This window comes from Pipistrellus kuhlii, unplaced genomic scaffold (genome assembly GCF_014108245.1).
Source record: "Pipistrellus kuhlii isolate mPipKuh1 unplaced genomic scaffold, mPipKuh1.p scaffold_m20_p_3, whole genome shotgun sequence".
Classification (NCBI taxonomy): Eukaryota; Metazoa; Chordata; class Mammalia; order Chiroptera; family Vespertilionidae; genus Pipistrellus; species Pipistrellus kuhlii.
Window position 1 is genome coordinate 153,158,930 of NW_023425529.1, and position 20,839 is coordinate 153,179,768.

The 20,839-nt window shown below is 35.4% G+C and overlaps 1 protein-coding gene and 1 pseudogene across 4 annotated transcripts in view; one reads left to right on the forward strand and one right to left on the reverse strand.

The window, feature by feature from the left end:
• The window catches only part of FGF14 (fibroblast growth factor 14), a 548,196-nt gene that overhangs the window by 110,924 nt on the left and 416,433 nt on the right, over positions 1–20,839 (reverse strand). For all 4 annotated transcript variants that reach the window (XM_045588773.1, XM_036455995.2, XM_045588774.1 and 1 more), the window contains 2 exons: positions 6,644–6,754; positions 110–213 (listed from right to left, as the gene is read on the reverse strand). In XM_045588773.1, the coding sequence (XP_045444729.1) occupies positions 110–213; positions 6,644–6,754 (215 nt within the window). The remainder of the gene's footprint in view (positions 1–109; positions 214–6,643; positions 6,755–20,839) is intronic.
• Positions 13,685–14,294, forward strand: LOC118728919 (annotated as a pseudogene).

Sequence of the window (20,839 nt, forward strand, 5' to 3'; positions counted from 1 at the left end):
AAAAAACAGAAGTAATAGACAGGACTTTCTCATTTTGTTATTGCTGCTATTGCTATTGCTATTTTGCAAACATTGAAAGAAGGACCAATGACTATGGCATGCTACTTACTGATGGATAGAGATAACCTTCTCCATTCATGGCTATGTACAACCCTGTCTTCACTCCCTGGATGGCAACAACGCGCAGTCCCACTGGTATGAGGTTGAACAGTGCTGGAAAGATAAACAGGGTCTGTCACAAATGGGCAGAGAGCAGCAAAGCACTGCCATCACCTATCTCTCGTTTATTTTATTTAAGAAACATCACCTTTGTTACACCTCCTGAGAAGTTCCGATTAACTAACTTTTATTTCTCTTTATAAAGTAAGAAGGGTCTGCTATGGATAGAATTAGCCCTTGAACTTTAGTGTGTAGATCTTAGCAGTCTGTCTATAGCATTTTAGAGCTGGTGGGAAAATGAGCAGAATCAAGCCTGTAATTCTGCTTCCAGTATCTCAGTCTCTGACACAACTCGATACCAAAGTAATCAGCTGTAAAGATTCTCAAAGAGGAGAATTTAAAAAGTCCAAGTTGACTGTTTATCCTGGCCTTTCCTGCAGAAGGTGTGCTTAATCACTGCAATGTGGCACAGCCCAGAGTTAAAAAGGCAATTCCAAAACTCAGTTACTGCTGCTGAACCAACATGACAATCCAGCAGAGCCCACAAAAGATGTGCATCTGATAATGTGCTAAATCTAGAAAGAACTAATCAAACTGAATGCAATGCAATGCAAAATTTAGATAGAAATACTCTTTATTAATAGTTCATAAAACTGTTAATGAAAACTAAAATAAAGAGGAAAAGTTCTCAATTTTACCCACCTTAGAGAGAAAAAAAAAATCCTTTGTTACCATGTTTTTGTTTCTCCCCTTATTGACAAAGAAATGTTTTTATATGGGTGTGTGTGTGTTTTTTTTTTGTTTTGTTTTTTTACAGAGTATAGATAGCAATGTTATATTGGTTTTATAAAGAGTATTAACATCTCTTTAACACATTTCCATGTCAGAGTCACATATTGACTAAGTAGTGGGTTTTCTGGCACCATGGTTAGTAATCATTTGATGATTTTGGAGACTTTATTATAGATACATTTATAAGAGAACTATTAATTATCCACAGTGAATTTGTCTGCTCCCATCAAGTTCTTTTTAATTTACATCTAATCCTAACCAATAGAACCAGGCCAGAATAGTCAATACATAATTAAAATGTTGAAGTAAATATATAAATAAAATATTTTCACTTTTTGTTTAACTGTATTACATAAAAGATAAACAATTTTTTAAATGAGGGAAATTTTGACTTCAATCTATGGGTCTATTCAATATATAGATTTGTATTGTGCTCTATTTAATTTGGAGTCATATTTTTTAATAGGCTAGACAAAATTACACCTTCTCTTCCAGGTATAACATCCCATCCCAGTATCCGAAGATGTCTGTGCTACACAACTGTTAAAAGACAGGCGATGGCTGTAGGTAATTTTCTCTAGAAGAATACTCAGGGGCATATATGATTAGGTAGATCATTAGCTTTCATGATGCAAACTAACATTGGGCTGTTCAAACTGAGGAATGAGATTTATATTTGCTTTTTTCTACTAATTAATATTAAACATGAGTGTGGAGTTGGTGAGTACTTCGAGGTACTTGTGTCATTGTAACTCTTAGTATTCATTGTTTGTAGAAGACCATTGGCCATTTTCACTCTTGTCTAGAACATCTGAACTGTTCCATCTTCCTCATAATTTGAAAGGATGGGCACCAGGATAATTCCTGACTTATGTGCAAAACATTTTTTTAGGGAAAACACACTGACCATGCAGACTAGTCTAACCTAATATATATTTAAATTTAATTACTCTAAATTTCATATCCTTAAAGGTATTTATAAGTTCCATATATTTGGCATAGACAAGCTGGCATAATTCATTCATGAGCTCACTAAAATAAAGGAGTGTGGGAAAAATAAAAATTATAAAGGAAAGTCTAAAATGACCATACTAAAATTAACACACTGGGTTTTTCTCCCAGGATTTTGTTCTGGACCTGAATTATAAATACAAGTTATTATAATTTATGAAATGATAATAAAAAGTGAATCCAATAATCAATGTCATGTGGAAGACCGTCCAGAGCTGACCATGCTGGATGCATGGTGTTAATTAAAGCCACGGGGCCCCACATTAATTGAGACATTACACTTTTTAATTATTTCTGTATTATACATAATTATAAAGCAATGCCACAAAGTTTCGGGGAGTAAAAATAATGAAGAAGTTCATGCTATTTTGTTTACTCTGTAGAATACTCTAGGTCTCCAAAGAGTAGTGATTTTCAATGCTGGCTGTTCTTTAAAGCTAGGACAGCCATGTCCAATCCCAGATAAAATCAGAATCTTAGGAAGCTGGTATAGGGCATAATATACATTTATGTTGAAAGTTCCTTGAGAGACCCTAAGCTATAGCCAAGATGAGGAGCGCCCTCCTAAGGCTTGTGGGGTGGTGGTAACTGTGAGGCGTCAACCATTTTTACATATCAAGGTATTATGTTGAGAATTTGTAAGGTGAGAAGGGTTGGTTTGGGTGAAGTTTTAACATTGCTATGGTTACTAGCCTATTGCTACTTCTGTAGTCCTACTCTGCCTGCAGTATCTTTTAGCTCTGGTAACTGGAACAATGGAGTTTGGCAGCATAAAAAACTGCATGGCATCCCCAAAAATCAAAATAAAGAAAAGAAAACCACTCCCTAATCAAATACCATAGTTCATGGTACTACTACCTGCCATAGTTCATAGTTCATGAAAGGCAGAAGGGAAGTGCTAAGAATTTTAAGGAAGTATCCCCTGAAAATGAGTGTGATCATGAAGCAACCGGGTGTTCCCTTCATCTTGTGAAAGATCCTTCGAGGGCATAAAGAAGTCAGTGATAAGCAGTCAAGTTGCACCATCCTCTCTATTCTTAATCTTTTTTTTTTTTTTCCACTTTTTTCTCCCAGAGATTCCTGGATCTCAGGCTGGAAACCCTAGGACGACGCGTGTCAGCTTCACCTACCTGCTGGCCCTTTTCCTCTTCTTAATTTATCTAAAAATTATGACAAAAGCAGCTTAGCAGGGTGGTTCTGACTTTGTCTAGTTCTAAATAATTTCACACTTAAAAGCAGGATATGTGTTGAACTCAAATCAGGAAGATCTGAAGGTTTAAGCCTCAAGCTTGTGCTGTTAGTAAATCTGGGTGGCATCAGGGACACTCGTAGGTGATTTCTCCTTATTTTTCCCTACTTATGGATGACTAAACCTTGTTTGCTGTTCAGAGAATCATCGTAAAGCTGAAACATGTTGGTCAAAAAATATATCACACCCTTCCTCCAACCAAAAGGACAATGTTCTCATCAGGAGCTGTCTCTAATGCTCGCTCTCAATTAAAGAATACCTTTCCAGCCAAAACCGGTTTGGCTCAGTGGTAGAGCGTCGGTCTCAAAGGTCCCAGGTTCAATTCTGGTCAAGGGCATGTACATTGGTTGCGGGCACATCCCCGGTAGGGGGTGTGCAAGAGGCAGCTGGTAGATGTTTCTCTCTCATCAACGTTTCTAGCTCTCTCTATCTCTCCCTTCCTCTCTGTAAAAAATCAATAAAATATATATTTTTTAAAAAGAATACCTTTCTGGGCTAACAATTTTCTTAAGATTCATAAGACTACTGCAATGAACCCGAGAAAAGAAAATATCTTAAAAAATTCATCATTAACAAAACTGTATACTTTAGTTCAAAAGGTGACAGTACACAAAAGCGGAGTTAATTAGTAATTCCTATTGCTTTTGTAAAGCTGCTATAATTCTGCCAAGTTTTGTTAAATTTCATAGTTATACAATTTTTACAGCCTTTTGAGGAGAGAACCTGTCTCACCCTGCTTTCTACTGTTCTGCTATAGCTCTGCAAGTGTTGAAATGGTAACAAATTGGCTTACAGTGTATAAAAAAATGCAATGAAAGTTGTAAGAAAGGAAGCTGCAGACCAGACCTTTGCATAAGAATTTAACTCCCTTGAGAGTGGGCAAGGTAATTTAGTTCTGATTTGCTTTTACACAGGTGCTCCTGTCCCTGCTTCATGCCCCAAACTGTTCATCTGCAGCATTTAGGGGAGTAAGAGGTGATCTCAAGAGTTACCAGGAGATTCTGTTCCTTCTAATGCAGTCGTACAATGGGAGGGAAGAAGCCCATACACTTAGAACAGGAAGACATGTATCTGTTAGTATGTGAGCTTTGCAGTTTAGTGTGTGATATTATTCAGATAACTAGACAAATTATGTGTGGATGTATAGAATGTCTACATCTGCACTTTACAATTTAGAAAAGATGGTGCTACTTCTTCAATTCTGAAGGATTATTCTTTTAAACGAAGTCTACTTGAAAGTTCTGAATCTGATATTGATTCTCATCATTAAAAGGAACCAATTCATTTGGCATTATAAAAAACAAAGAAGAAGGTAGGAAAAAAATCATAAAACATTCATTTGAAAGAAATTAATTTTCTAAGCATTCCAATTATGTAGCATCTTCATACAGCTGTATTTTATTTCCTTTTTAAAAAAAAACAAAAACAAAACTTTTGTCATAATAGATGACAACAGCCTTTAGTCTAATAAATCAGAGAGTCAGCTCTTGCAGTGATGAGATTTAGGAAAACTGGTTCCCTTGCTCTACTAGACTCTGGTCAAAGGAAATCAGAGAACATTGAAGACATCAGAACGTATTAATATCAAAAGTTCATGACCCCCATAACTGTGAGATGAAAAAAAAAAAGAGGAACACCTTTTTTGAAATAATTGGCAAGGTGTTAAAGATTTAAAAAAAGAAAAGAAAACAGGTATATGTGTGAATTTGAACAAGAAGAAATTGGCATCTTTTACAGAACAAAGATAGTCAAGTACCAATAATTTTAAAACATTTGACCAAATTATCAAAATGCCAAGTAAACAATGACACTGATCTTTTAATAAAAATGCCTCTTCTTTCTTCTGTCTGAATTAATTTACCTTCTCTTTTCTTAAATCAAAAAAGAAAATAAAGCAAAAATAAACCAATGAGCAAATATTACAGGGAAAAGTTAAAAATATAAAGGATAATCTAATAGATACATAAAGGGAAAACTATTAGAAATTGAAAAAGAATAAAGTATAGATAAGCCAAAAAGAATTCGAAAGTTAAAAGAAAAATGAAGCAATATCCAAGTTTAAAAAAATAAACACAGTGGCTTTAAAAATTTGATATTTCACATAGTAATGTTAATTGCAAAAATATTCTATTTCATATTATTAGATGCTCTCAAAATCGGTATTAGTGAAACTTTGATTACTAGAACTTAAAATAAAAAATGCCTAAATTGGCTTATATGCATTCAAATCCGTCCTTCTTGGCATTGGAATGAAGTTCTATAAAGAATAAATGAGACTTGGCCAGAAATCTCAGTTGGTTGGAGTGTTGGCCTCTGCACTGAAAGATTCAGGTCAAGGCCATGTACCTGGATTGCAGGTCCAATCCCTGGCCAAGATCTGAGCGAATGTGGGAGGCAACTAATCAATGTCTGTCTCACATTGATGTTTCCCTTTCTCTCCCCACCCCTTCTCTTCTACTATCTCTAAAAAAAGAAAAAATTAAAAAATTAAAAAAATCAATGGGAAAAATATCCTTGGGTGAGCAATAATAGCGATTAAAAAAGAATAAATGATAAACGGATGAAAAACTTCAGATCTATTCCTGACCCACTAGTAATATATGGTTAAATGTTTTTAATAAAGTCAGGTATTGCTTTTCACTAATTTTCCTGAGTAGTATAAAGTGTGTCTATTTTAGAACTGATGTGATAAATTGAAAGGAATCAGATGCCCATGTAAATAGAAAATAGGAAAGAAAAACACATAAAAATTGAATAAGGAGAGACACCAGAATACAAAGAAATCTTATATATAAAAAAATAGCAAAATGAAGACAGGCATTAATATGATAGGAAGTGTGTGGATTTTTTTACTAAAAATCTCACAGACCCAATTCTATATCATAGTCAAACATTGTATACAGTGTATTTAGAGGCAGACAGCCTTCAAGTCCTCTCAAATAGAGAGATCCTTTCTTATTAGATGCAAATGTTTAAAGAATTAAATTTTTATGCTTAAACCAAATTGTAGCCCTAGGGTTTCCAGAATTATCATTAATAAGCTACAGTCCTGATAAAAATAACACTTCCAAAGTAAATATGTAATCATCTTCTATTTGAAAGCTCCAGTGTACTTATTTGACTTTTATGGAAATGAGGGTAAAAGTAATAATAATATGTGAGTTATGACAATTGTTTGAAAAATGCTTAAGATATCAACAGGATTGTCTTAACATAGCAGGTTTCTTTCATTGCTCTATTAATATTTTTATCCGTGTGGTCTAAGTAAAACTGTAAATGTTATTCTAGTTGCAATAGTGTAAGAATGAGCCAATATATCCAAATAATTGCAAATGTATTTTTTAAAAAGTCGTTTAAGTAGCAGTAGCAGCTTAAAAGTTGGTGTCTTCTACCAACTGTGTTAACAACTGGTGGTCTGAGGATGTCACTTACTAGAATTAGTGCTGTCATCCTTGGTTCCATCGAGAGCTCCATCGGGGTGCATTTGCAAGTAGTAGCCTTGCCTGCAATATAACCTGGTCACTATACCCTTGAGCTGGGGATCTGAAAGGCAAACACAGTTAACATAAGCTTCACAATGTATCACAATAGAATTTCTTTTTCTGTTTTTCTCTCTCTCTCTCTTTCTCTTTGTTTCTTTCTCTCTCTCTCTCTCTTTCTTTCTTTCTTTCTTTCTTTCTTTCTTTCTTTCTTTCTTTCTTTCTTTCTTTCTTTCTTTCTTTCTTTTCTTTCTTTCTTTCTTAAAACCAAGAGGGCATTTTATATTTTGTGTCCCCCAGGTTTTTTTGTATTTGTGAAACCGGAAGTATACTATTAGTTTAGCTCTTAGTTGAGTCCTAAAATTATTAATAGTTCAAGCTAATATCATTCAGAATGTCAATACAAGAGTTTTATAAAGTTCAGATTCAAACAAATGATATTAAAGCCCTATAAATGGAATTTAAAACTTAATTTAATAAATAACCCCAAAGTGTGAAAAACCTGTATTTTTTTTTAAATCATACTGGCCCTGGCTGGATAGTTCAGTTGGTTAGAGCATCTTAACCATACATCAAGGTTTCCTGTTCAATCCCTGGTCAAGACACACAAGAGTCAACCAGAGGATACAAAAATTAGAAGAACAACAAATATCGCGCGATGGAAGGAGCCCTCGCAGGACGACGATGCGCCAGCTCTACCCTCTTCACGCATCATCTTCCTTCTCTCCTCCCCTCCTCCTCCTGTTTCTTTTCCTCCTCCCCTCCTCCTTTTCCTCTCTCCTCCTCATCCCTTCTCTCTCCTTCTCCTCCTCCTCCTCCTCCTCCTCCTCCTCCTCCTCCTCCTCCTCCTCCCTTACTCCCTCTCAAATCAACAAGTAATTAAAAATTAAAACAACAACAAAAATCAAACAAACATTTTTATGAACATTTTTAGAAAAAGCCCCAATATGGGGAATGTTGCCTGGATGTCTAAAGGGTCACTCTAACTTGAATGGAGGGATCTTTGGTTCTTAAGCGTGATCCAGAGAAAAATGAGAAAGCTGGCTTCTGAACTCAGGATGAGGCCAAATAACAAGCCTATGCTGTGAGGTCAGCTCTGGCCACAATCTAGACAAATCAGACAAATTTAATAGATAATCCTCATTTATTGAGAAGAAGAGTAAAATTATCAATAGGCATATGGTTCCTGGCCAAAAGGAAGTTTATGGAACTTATGTAGGAACACACTTCTCATTTAATGATTCAGTGAAAACAGGACCACTCTAGTGATCCAGTGCTTCACAAAGAGCCAGTTGTATCTTTGAAAATAAATATTGCCTTTGACTTTTCAAAAAACATGCCCATATCAGAACTAGAGTTGATGTGGTATATCACAATCCTCACCATCTCCACAATTGGTGAAAGAGACATGCAAATCTGCTCATGCTATAAAAACAATAGATGCCACAGAACAATGAAACCCAGCATCTTGTAATCAATAGAAAAATTGTGGTCACCACTCAAGTCTCCTCTCACTGGGGTGGTGAACACACAGGTGATATAAAATAGTGCACCTGAAACCTATGTAATTTTATTAACCAATGTCATCCCACTAAATTCAATAAAAATAAAAAATATTCCTTGCTATATTATAGGGTGTTTTTTTTAAAAATGTGCATTTGTAAAAAGGTGAACACGTCACACACATGCAAAAACAAAAACCGAAAAAGATGTTCAAAAGTAGAATAGTCTTAGCCTTTTGTTTAGTCCTCAAGAAGTTAAAAATGCCAATATCTGTTTAAATGTACATCTGATAATATTAATAACTTGAAAAATTACTCCACAATACACAGATTTTCTTCAGTTAGCATAACATTATAGAAAACCTGCAACATAATGTATGAACACCACAGCACCATAAGCACCATATCAGCGTGATTAAATGTATCCTATCTAATAAAGAGGGGATATGCAAATGGACTGGCATGCCATCACAAAGATGGTGATGCCCCCAGCCACAAGATGAAGGCACCCAGTCCTCTTAGCTCCACTGGAATCCCCCAGTCCTTTCAGCCTCATGGGGTGGAAGGCGCACAGTGTGGCTGGACCCACCTCAGCCCCTCAGCCACCCAGGGCTGGCCTGAGACACAGGCAAGTCTCTGATGGCAGCTGCCCAGCTGTCCAGGGCTGCCCGAGGCTCAGGTAACCAGGGCTGGCAAAGGCTTGCAGTGTTGGCAGTGGCAGCAGCAGAGTGTGATAAGGACACTGCCTTCCCCTGATTGCCTGGTCACCTCCCGCCCCTGAGGGCTCTTGGACTGTGAGAGGGGGCAGGTTAGGCTCAGGGACTGCCCCCCACCCCCACTCCAGTGCATGAATTTTCATGCACCAGGCCTCTAGTTAGAATATAAATGTTTTCAGAAGGCTAGGATTTAAAAAAGAAACGTCTAAGTGATTCTTAGATCATGTTATGCATGTGCCTTATTCTGTAATATATTAACTTTAAAAAATCACATCACTCTAAGATATGCATTAGTGGAAAAAATTGTTCTTGCACCTTAGTCTGCCCATCACTCAGTAAGACTTGACTGGGCAATCAGCCCTCTAAGTATTTAGGACTTCTTTTCTTAGGTTTGCTGCATCAGATTTTTGCTCATCACTGAGAACACGGGCATAGAAAAGAATAGAACAAAAGTAAAAAGGCAGGGGAGGGGAGGCAAATTCTTAATTGCTACAAAAACAGAGAATTTTAGAGATTGGCAATTTTTCTGTAAATTGTTTATGTTCTGAATCACTTATTTTAAATAATGACGTGTTTTAGCTACTATATCTTCTGAACTTGAATTAACTAGGTCAGCATAGGCAGTGCGCAGGCACAAGCTCCCTCACACTTGCAAGAAGAGAGCCCTACTTTTATGATTTTTCTATTATCAGAACAAAAAGAGATAACAAGTATTGATGGGAATGTAGAGAAAAGAGAACCTGCATGCACTGCTGGTGGAAATGTAAATTGGTGCAGCCACTGGGGAAAAAAGGTTCTTCAAAAAAATTAAAAATTGAACTACAGTACTATATGATTTAGCAATTCCACTTCTGAAGGAAAGGAAATGAGGATCTCAAAGAGATATTTACATCCCCATCTCATGGACTGCATCACTATTCACAATGTGCAAGATATGGAAACAAGATGTGACCATCAACAAATAAATAAAGAACATGTAAATATTACAATGAAATATGAGGTTAAAAGGAAAATTAATTTAACTTCTCTTTTCTTAAATTAAAATTAATTTACCTATATTATTGCACTTTAAAAAGAAGGAAATCATGCCATTTGTGACAATATGGATGAACCTGGAGGACATGATGCTAAGAGATCCCGGCTTTACCTCATTTTATTTCTTATAAGGAAGTGTAAGTAAAACATGGAATTGTGGTTTTTGAATTCTCAATTAACTCCAAGGAAACAAAATCAAATTGATTTCTATTTATCTAGTTTCATATTACTTGATATATATATTAGAAACATAAAAACATTCTTCTCAGGTGCCAGGCACTGTTCTAAGCATGTCACAAGACTAACTCATTGCATCCTCACCACAGGTTATTGAATAGGAAGCCCTTTGTGATCATGAGGAAGTGGAGACACAGGGCTAGTAAGTAACTTGTCGAAGAGCTCAGAACTAACAAGTGCACAGCTGGGGTTTAGCATGTTCCTGCCCACTTCACTATAATCTATGTGGCTTCGATAAATTGAAGAATCAAAATAAACCACCTAAGAATCCTAAAATAAAACGGAAACCAATCTGGTTTGTTTTCTGAAGCTAGGTGTTTAAAGATCAACCACATTTGTATCTAATCCCAAATCCTGCATATCTACAGCCAAATCTGTGATATAAAGCAGTAACATGAGGTGAGAAAGAATCAAAGTTCTTAAAAATCGATTCTACAATCCATCCCACTTTGCCACTGGCTGCATTTCCAATAAATCTCTCTACACATGCAATTTAATACTGTAAATTTAAACCTCCTCTAGTATCATATCCACCAACTCCATCCAAAAGGTACTTCTACCCCTGACATGACTACTTATATTAACAGTATCTGCCCCCTAAAGATCAACTCCTTGCTCGACTTTAAAAATAGATATTTTTATTGATTTCAGAGAGGAAAGGAGAGGGAGGGAGAGAAAAACAACAATGATGAGAGAGAATCATTAATTGGCAGCCTCCTTCATGCATGACCTCTTGGTTCATAGGTCCAAGCTCAACCACCAAGCCACATTGGCTGGGCAATGCTTGCTTTATATTTTTCCCCCCTAATGAGCTACCTACTACCTGCAGATACTGTCTTCCCAAGCTTCTTCATTTTTTTTTTCCATTTTCACAGCAGCAGCTAAACCCCTCAGGGTCTCTCCTCTCCTAGGTGGTCTTCCTAGTTGTACTGTGCCTGTTCCAATCCATCAGATCCTGAAAGACTTAGCAACTCTTTGCTGCTGGCTCAATTACTCAAACACCCTGCAGCATGGGGCCCCATCCTGTCTGTCTGGCCTTGTTTTCTCCTGCTCCCACGCAGCGCCCTGTGTGTAGCCCAACCTGGGTCACTGTGGACTGCCTGCAAACATCCCGTTATCTCCCACATGCATCCTGTTCCTTCAGCCTCACCTGTCTCAAATACGCCCACCTGCACGAAGCTGCCCCTTGAACATCTGTGTGCATACACCCACACACATCCTTGCATAGTGAACTCCTTTTCCTCCTTGCCAAGATCGGCTCCATCAGCACTTCCTCCAGGGCACTCTCCTCACACCTCAGACAATGCCAGATTCCTCCTTGAATGCTTTTATGGCAGCAGCATTTTTTTCATAAGGGTAACTTATTTTTTAAGCATCAAAATTATTTTTCTTTTATGTGAGCAAAAAAAAAATTTTTTGGTATGACAGAAAAACATTCAAAGTTATTTGAAAAGGCAGGGCAAACACTGGATGTTCAGTATGATCCACATTTTTAAACAAATATATTGTGTAACCCAAGTTTCCTACTCCCCTTATCTCTTTTATTTTATTTTATTTTAAAATTAAATTAAAATTTTCCATCACCACTTATCCCCTTTATGCCCTCCTCTATCTCCCCGCCAAATCCCCCAATCCTCCAATCACCACACTGTTTTCATGAGTTCTCTCTCTCTCTCGTGTTTTGCTTAATCTCACCCCCAGCAACCTCTCCACCCCACCAGAGATGTCTGCCTGCTCTCTATCTATGAGTCTGTCTTTATTTTGCTTAGTATTTCTGATATATCTCCTTGGGCAAAGGAAACAAAAGAAAAATAAAATAAATGCAACTACATCAAACTAAACAGATTTTGCACAGCAAAGGAAACCTTCAGAAAAATAAAAAAGAGAGCTCACTAAATGGGAGAACATATTGGCCAATAATACATCTTTATAAGAGGTTAATGTCCAAAATTTATAAAGAACTTCTAAAAGTCAACACACACACACACACACACACACACACACACACACACACACAGAGGCATACTCATAAACAATTCAATTAAAAAATGGGGAAAAGACCTGATTAGAAACTTCTCCAAAGAGGACAAGTGGGCAATAGACATATGAAAAGATGTTCAATGTCACTAATCATCATAGAAATGTAAATTAGGACCACAGTGAAATATCTTAGCTGTCACGATAACTATCATCAATAAATCAGCAAACAGCAGAGTTGGTGAGGACGTGGAGAAAAGGGATCCATGTGCACTGAGAATGCAGATTGGTGCAGCTGTTGTGGAAAGCAGTACCTCAAAAAATAAAAAATGATACCCAGTAATTCCACTTCTGGGAATTTATTCAAAGAAACCCGAAACACTAATTCAAAGAATATATTCACCCCTATGTTTACTGCAAAATTAATTACAATAGCCAAAACTTGGAAGCAGCACATGTGCCCATCAGTAGAGGAGTGGATAAAAAATCTGTGGTTTAGCCGAAACCTGTTTGGCTCAGTGGATAGAGTGTGGCCTGTGGACTGAAGGGTCCCGGCTTCGATTCCGGTCAAGAGCATGTACGTTGGTTGCGGGCACATCCTCAGTAGAGGATGTGCAAGAGGCAGCTGATCGATGATTCTCTCTCATCGAAGTTTCTCTCTATCCCTCTCTCATCTCTGTAAAAAAAAAATCAATAAAATATTTTTTAAAATCTGTGGTTTACACAATGGAATTTTGTTTTATCATAAAAGCAAGAGAATTTCAGCCTTTGTGACAGCATGGATGGACCTGGAGAACGCTATGCTAAATGAAATAAGCCAGTCAGAGAAAGACAAGTGCCATATGATTTCACTTATACGTGAAACCTAATGAACAAAATTATTTCATGGTTTTAATACATTACAAGATATAGAAAACAATAAAAACCTACATCCATATACCCACCACTGAGATTAAACAGATGCTAATATTTTGCTTTATAATTCATGGTTTTAATTCCACATTTATTTTTTCAATTATATGATTCATGTCTGTCTCCAAACTGGACTGCAAGTTTCAAAAAGAAAATTGAAATGTATGATATTGCTCACCATTACACCTTCAGAATCTAGTTAATTAGGAGCTATGCAATATATATTTTGTACATGAATTCTGATGAGGTAATTTGTAATTTCATACATTGCTGGTACAAGTGAAAACTGGAACAGCATAAAAAGCAAGATGGTGATCACAAAAAGCCTTTAAAATATTCATGATTTGCCTAGGCCTGATAGCTAAGTTAGAGCATCATTGTGATAAGCCAAGGGTTCTATCTCTGGTCAGGGCACATACGAGAAACAACCAATGAATGCATACATTAAGTTGAGTAACAAATTAATGTTTCTCTCTTCCTTCCTCAGACACTCTATGATCAATTAATCAATCAAAATGTTCACAACTGTACTTCCCAGACTTCTTATTTAAAAATAAAATTTCCAGATGAGAAGAGCAGAGGGCGGCTGGTGGAAGCCGGTGAGGCAGAGCCACAATGTTCCCTATCAAGGGCCTCACAGGGACGCTGGACCCCAAGGAGATGGAATGGAAGATCCTCGAGGAACTTCCTCATCTATGTAGCCCTGCGGGGAGTTACTCCCTTGATCTTAAAGAAATTGGACAGCATATAAAGATTAGAAGTTACATGTGAATGCATGATATGAAGAACCTGGTTACAGTTTCTACTCTGCAAAGGAGTAGGCCCAGAGAGATGTAAGAGACTCTGGTTGAATGAACATAAAATTTCCACTTGTTAAGAACAAGTTTGGTTGTGGTAACTGGCCTTCATAGCTAAAACAGAAAGAAACTACTTTGGAAACAGGAAAACACGTTTCTTATGCCTGTGATACTCAGCCTCCATAGATGTTTGTATAATTGTAAATAATGTCAAACTCCATTTTCTAGCAATTATTAATTAGATATATTAGGGAATTATGTCTGCAATGGCCCTGTCTTGTCAGTCATTTCTAGTGACCATTTTACTTCTGTCAGGACTATATTGAAGAGCTCCTTATGATTATATTTTATGGAATCCAGCACACATCCACAACATTTAAGAACAGGACCATTAGTCTATATTTTTAATAAATGTGCCAATCAAGAAACAATTAAAAATAAATAATTAATAAATAAAATAATAAAATTTCAGTGTTAAAAAGTTTTGTGTAATAATATGCATAACTATTTAAAAATTACTATCCATAAATAAAAATACATAGGAGAGAAAATACCAAAATGTCAAATATAATGGTATTTTGATAGTTATTGAAACATTTATTTTTCAACAATTTATTATTTGCAAAATTTCTTATAATGATGGCATGATACATTTATAATGAAAATGTAGGATTTTTAATAAAAATGTATTAATGCCTCCTGACTGGTATAGCTCCACAGTTGAGTGTTGACCTGTGAACCAAAAGGTCGCCAGTTCAATTCCCAATTGGGCATATGCCCGAGTTATAGGCTTGATCCTCAGTGTGGGATGTGAAGGAGGCAGCCTATCAGTAATGTTTCTCTCTCAACATTGATGTTTCTATCCTTTTCTCCCTCTCCCTTCCTCTCTTTCTAAAAATCAACAAAATATATTTTACAAAACTTATCAATGCCTTTTGCCAAGAAATGAGTAAAAATATAATTCCATACATATTTGCAAATAATATTGCATGCATATATGCAAGTAACTTAAATGTAATTACAGTGTAGATTAACTGGTTGCCCAAATTTTAAAAAATTAAATTTATTAGTTTCTTTTTGTGCATAGTCACAATCCATGAAACCTTCACTATGATACTTTATTATTTATAAAATTGTCCATTATACAATATGACTGTTTATACTTGAAGGGCATTCTTTCAAATAATTCAAGTAAAAGAAAGCTTTCCCCCACCGTAAAAATATATGCAACCAAATAAACATAACAAAAAATAAACAAAACAAAAACTACTTTACTGAGAAAACATCTACATCAGTTATGTGCATTTAGGCAAAGCAAACATATTACAAAACGTATAGATCTCCTGTGTATAGAAGGACATTATACTTCATTTTTGCACTTAACTTCAGTCTAATATGTGCTGGACAGCTCACTTTCATGTATTATTTCCTGACTCTAGAAAAGTTGAAAAAAGGGGACTAAGAAAATCTCACACAAATGTCAGCGGACAGGAACCAGACTGGGCAGTTGCAATAATAGCACATGTCTCCAAAACAATAGCAAACCCCGGCATTGCGTGAAGAGCCAGGATTAGGACTTCCTGTTCATTTATTATCTCCAAAAAATAAAAATAAAAATAAAAATGTTAGCTTTGCTATCCTTTAACACGAATTAACATAGAAGTTTTCAGGGTCACATGTCACACTGGGTCCTTAGAATGCCTGAGGCAATTTGGGTCACACTCTAATTCTGAGGGGGGCTGGCATAGTGACCCTGGCTCTCAGTCCTGTTGCTAATGAGTGCTTTGCAATATGTTGAAGTCTATGTGTAAGTAAATGTATAACTTATATTATTTAGCTTAACTAAAGTTATTATAATTTAGAGAAAATATATAAAAACAGAGATAGTGTGGATTAAAGGTGACATTGGGAGGCGGGGGGAAGCTAACACCAAGAATAGAGCTAATAGGATATCTGTATATGTCCGCTGCATGGATTATATGGTTAAGAACAAATACACACAAGTCTTTGATTATTGACAAATGGAATTTATAAAATTACATTATCATTAAGTCCAAGGATAGATAAGCTCCAGGTATGATGAAGTAAGAATCATTTTGTTTGAATGTGCTCCTTAGCCAGGTATGGGTCCCACCAGCACCATCCCCCTAAATTTTATAGGCTGAGTATTAGAGAAGAGTGGCTCCCAGAAGAAAACTCAAAGTACTATTAAAATAACCAAATAAAATAATAGGAGTGGAATGGGGGCAGTTGCACCAGAAGCAAGATAACATGATAGCCCAGACTCTACCTCCCAGCAAAAGATGGTAAACTTCCCTAGATGATAGCACTACGAGGAATTGTGGATTTAGCCCTGCGTAAAATAGACAATAGAGATAAGGAAAGTGAAATAACATCTTTGAGCATTATAATGCCAAGCATAGTGTTAATAGCAATATTTGTTCACCTCCCCATAACTACTGCTGATCTTTCAACAGTTTTCTTTTAAGTTATCACATGAAACTCTATTGGCATTCAGCCTGAATTACTGGATTGGTATTTAGATTTCCTTAATTGTGTTCAGGAAAAATCAACAACCATATGGGTTTTTGAAAATGAATGTTTTGGGTGAAAAAGGTGATGAGATTAAGAAATAGAGAGAGAGACCTACCCCATAGACATAGACAACAGTATGGTGATTACCAGAAAGAAATGAAGGTTGGGGACAGATAGAAGAGGGAAAAGAGGGGATAAATGATGACTTAAGGAGCCCTACCTTAGGTGGTGAACACACAATATAGCATACAGAGGACATATTATAGAATTGTACAACTGAAATCTATAAATTTTATTAACCAATGTCACCCCAATAAATAAAAATTTTAAAAATAAAAATGAACATTTTATCAATTCAACAATTAATATAAAATTGGAAAGTAATCATATAAAAAAGTACACAAAATAATTAACAAAGCAATGATGATCTAGTCAGATCTTATATGAACTTAATCAAAAGAGTTTGAAATGTTAAGACAATCTGAAATACATCTACTATCCTAAAAATGGAACATCACCCTAAATAATATTATGTTTTGATATATTATAAAACAGTAAAAATATTACATGTGTGAACAAATTTTTATTGAGGTACATGCTCATTTTTTTCTTTAAATAAGAGGTTTGGTGATATAAGACCTATCAGAAAAGGATTTGTATTCAATATACTGATATATTCCAAACTTCTATATCTGAAATTCCACACTCATATTTGAGTTAGCCATGTAAAACTGCAAAATATTTTTCAATTCATTAAATTGTTAAGAGGTCTTCATTCTTTTCCAAAAACAGTTATGCATTCAACATATCCACTCTGCTTAAGGAAATAAGAAAACTTAGGTTGTCTTAATTTTCTCCTCACTTTTTTAGCTGTGTCTGTATTTTAAGGATGCTTCTTATGTGACACTCTGTTCTATGCTCTCTGATATTAGTTAAAATAGAAATAATGAAAGCTAATGTCCATGTACACCAAGAAAAAAAAGATGTTTCATAATATATTAGCCTCAACACTCAGCACTGAAAGAAATGCAAATCAGTCCAGCTGCCTTCAGATATAGGGGGGAAAAATACCCAACATTTTAATTAAAACAATCGTTCTCTCAGAAGTGGCTTCATTCAAATCAATCACTGTCACAAATTGTTTTCATCCAACATGCAAGACTGACAAAAGAGAAATCAGGATAACCCTTAGACTGATGTATACATTTTAATAATTATTTAAATAGAAAAATATACACCGTGTACACATTTTAATATACTCACTATATAAATATGTACACATCACTAACACTATGTTTATTTACATATAAATTACAGTACTAATTGGTTATCATTGTAAGTTCTTAAATATCACTTCTCTATTACCCATGGAAAATCAGTTTTTTACAGGGTAGAAAGCAACTTTTAAAATATAAATTTGTGGTAAATCTAATTAGATTTGGCACTCCTAAGTAGCAGAAAATAGTATTGCAAACGATTTACTCAGAGCCATAAATTATCATATAATTCAATCATAAAAATAAGCCAGACCCAGGAACTCTTCCAAAGGGCTCAGGGGGGAAAGGTGAGTTGGAGCACTGAGAATAATGATAAATAAAATTGAAGGTATGTGGAAATTTGCTATTTTGTTGTTGTTAATTCCTCAGGATGATATCTAGTTCTTCTAGGGACTTGACCTCATGCTACTTTGAGAGCCCCATATGGCTGGGAAAGTTGGTTCAACCATTTCAAAACCTACCATCTTAATTCAATGCGTCATCATGTCTGTTACATTTTAATTGCCACCTTTGCCTACCAGAATCCTATGCCTGCAAGGCTCTAAGGATAAACCTTGCCTTAAACAAAACAAAACAAAACAAACAAAAACAAATTTGCCCTCAAGTACCTTACTGTCTATTGAGGAGAGATTTGGGGGAACCCATAAACTTGTGACATGGCTTTATGTCAATCAATCATGTGTTAAATGATTGGGTTTACACATCTTCCTTCCTTTCAAATACATTATAAACCCCTTGATAGTCTGCAGCATATGTTATTCAGAACAGCCTCTCACTATGCTTTGCACACAGCAGATGCTCAACAAATACTTATTGAACTAAGTTCATTTGCTTTGAGTTTCTAAAAGAGTCTATATATAAGCCATGAAAGGCAGTCAAGGCAAAATGCATTTTAATATCTTATTGAAGAATTGAAGAAGCTAAGCATGCTTAAAATAAAGATAAATGTGGGTTTTGAAATGGAAAGACCAATACTTTAAAACATTTTTTCTATTTTATCTCCCCCCAAAATCCCTTTATATAAAGTATACGAAGAAAACAAAAGCCTCTTCTTGGGGAAAATGTTGGAGAAGATCACTGACAGGAAGGCAAGCAGTAAGGATCCTGCATAACATTTGACATAAGTTCCAGGGAGCAGGCAGACCTCAAAACGGTATTGTGGGGTTCAGAGCGCAGGGTTTCACTCTCGCTAGTTTTATGAATATATATTTAGGATATACAAGCTCCAGAACTAAGCAAATCTTTAGAGTTCGGTTAGAAAAGCACCTCTTTTGAATAATATTTTCCAGTGAGGTTCTCTAATTACAACATTCCAAACTAAAGACACTTTGGAGTTACTAGAGTCCCAACATAATCCAGAATTGGACAACAAAATGGCCAAAATGTTGGATCTGTTGTTCTACTTTATTGATTCATCTCTCACAAAGGAGATTAACTGCATCATAAACAATTGTGTGTTTTATTCCGCTGATTTATTCCATCTAAAGTTTAACTAAATATTTTTTAATTAAATTATGTTAATTGTAAAATTGCAAAGGCAATATACAAAATTCTTGTGAATACTTAAGAAAAGTATGTGTCCTTTAGTGACAATATTTGAGACCCAAGTCAATGCATTATGATTATTACATCTAGAGAATGCTTTCCTGATAATACACTGTGCCAGGGATTCCTAATTTATGAATGACTTTATTTGCTGCTTGCCAGAACACATAAGTGCATGTGCAGAGAGGCAGCATGCTCTGTCTCATCCAGTGTGCTGATGTGTCACTCTGCACAGCATCTGCTGCACGTGGAAGTAGGAGCACATTATTCACGTGCAGATTCCTCATTAACATGTCAATGACACAAAATATTAAAAAGAAACAATATTAAGTTGAAGACATTTTATATCTTCTTTGTCATATTAGCATAAATATTAGCAAGGACTATGCTGACAGCTGACAAAGAGTATATTTCCTAGTTTGTGAAGCAAATAGCTAAGCATTTCACTTAAATTTTCAAATGCTATTACCTTAGAAAGAGTGGAATCTGAGATGCTTTAATGTAATTGCTATTTACATGTTATTATTTTTTAACTCTATATATACATTCTGGTGTGTTCCTAATGCTGTTTTTATTGCAAGTAAACACATATAACTAGATATTAAATACCACAATAGTCCCTGATTATTCAGCAATTCTCTAATGTTTAGTAACAATCTTATTTCTATTGCTTATTATAGGATTCTTTTTTTATTCCTAAGGAAATCACTATGCCAATAACTATTGCAGATCTCTTTTGAAATAACTTATTCTGAAAAGAAACTATACCATTTCAAAACACAAATTCTATGTTTAACTTGTGATACTTTGCCATAATAAAGAAACACACACACATGCATGGGCAACAAATAGCAAAGCTGAAGAAAAAGTTTTTACTTTACCATGTAAGTGACCAAAATTACATTTAATTTTAATAGATAATCCTACAAATAGATGATGAAATACTACAGCCATAAGAAAATATGAAATACTGACATTTGGTTCAACATGATGCACCTTGAGAATATCAATATGTGAAGTAAGTCCGATGGAAAAAGTTAAGAGCTTCCCTCATATATGGGATGTAAAACTTAAAGCAACAAATGAATAAACAATGAATCAAAAATTCATAGACACAGACAACAATATGACAGTTACCAGAGGGAAGGGAGGAGTGGAGGAGTAGTGGAGAGTAAGGGGGTCATACATATGGTGTGACAAAAGATCATTTGACTTTGTGTGGTGGGCACACAATGCAATATATAGATAATGTATCATAAAAATGTACACTTGAAAACTATGCAATCATATTGATCAATGTCATGCCAATAAATTTAATTTAGAAGAATAAAAATAAAGAATACACAATCCTTTCATTTCTTACTGCCCAACACAAAAGTCATTTTATACTAATAATAATACAAAATATAACTCCATATTATAAATATTAATCATGCTTCTCACTACTATGGTCTTTATAATGTGTGAAGCTAATCAAATGTAACTGAATGGTTTGAGGAATATTATTACCATTTGTTACTATTTTATAGTCACATGCTACCATCATGAACAAATTTCAATGCTAGAAATATAACTGAAAAGAATGTGAATGTTACTAGAATCTTGCCCCATAAACT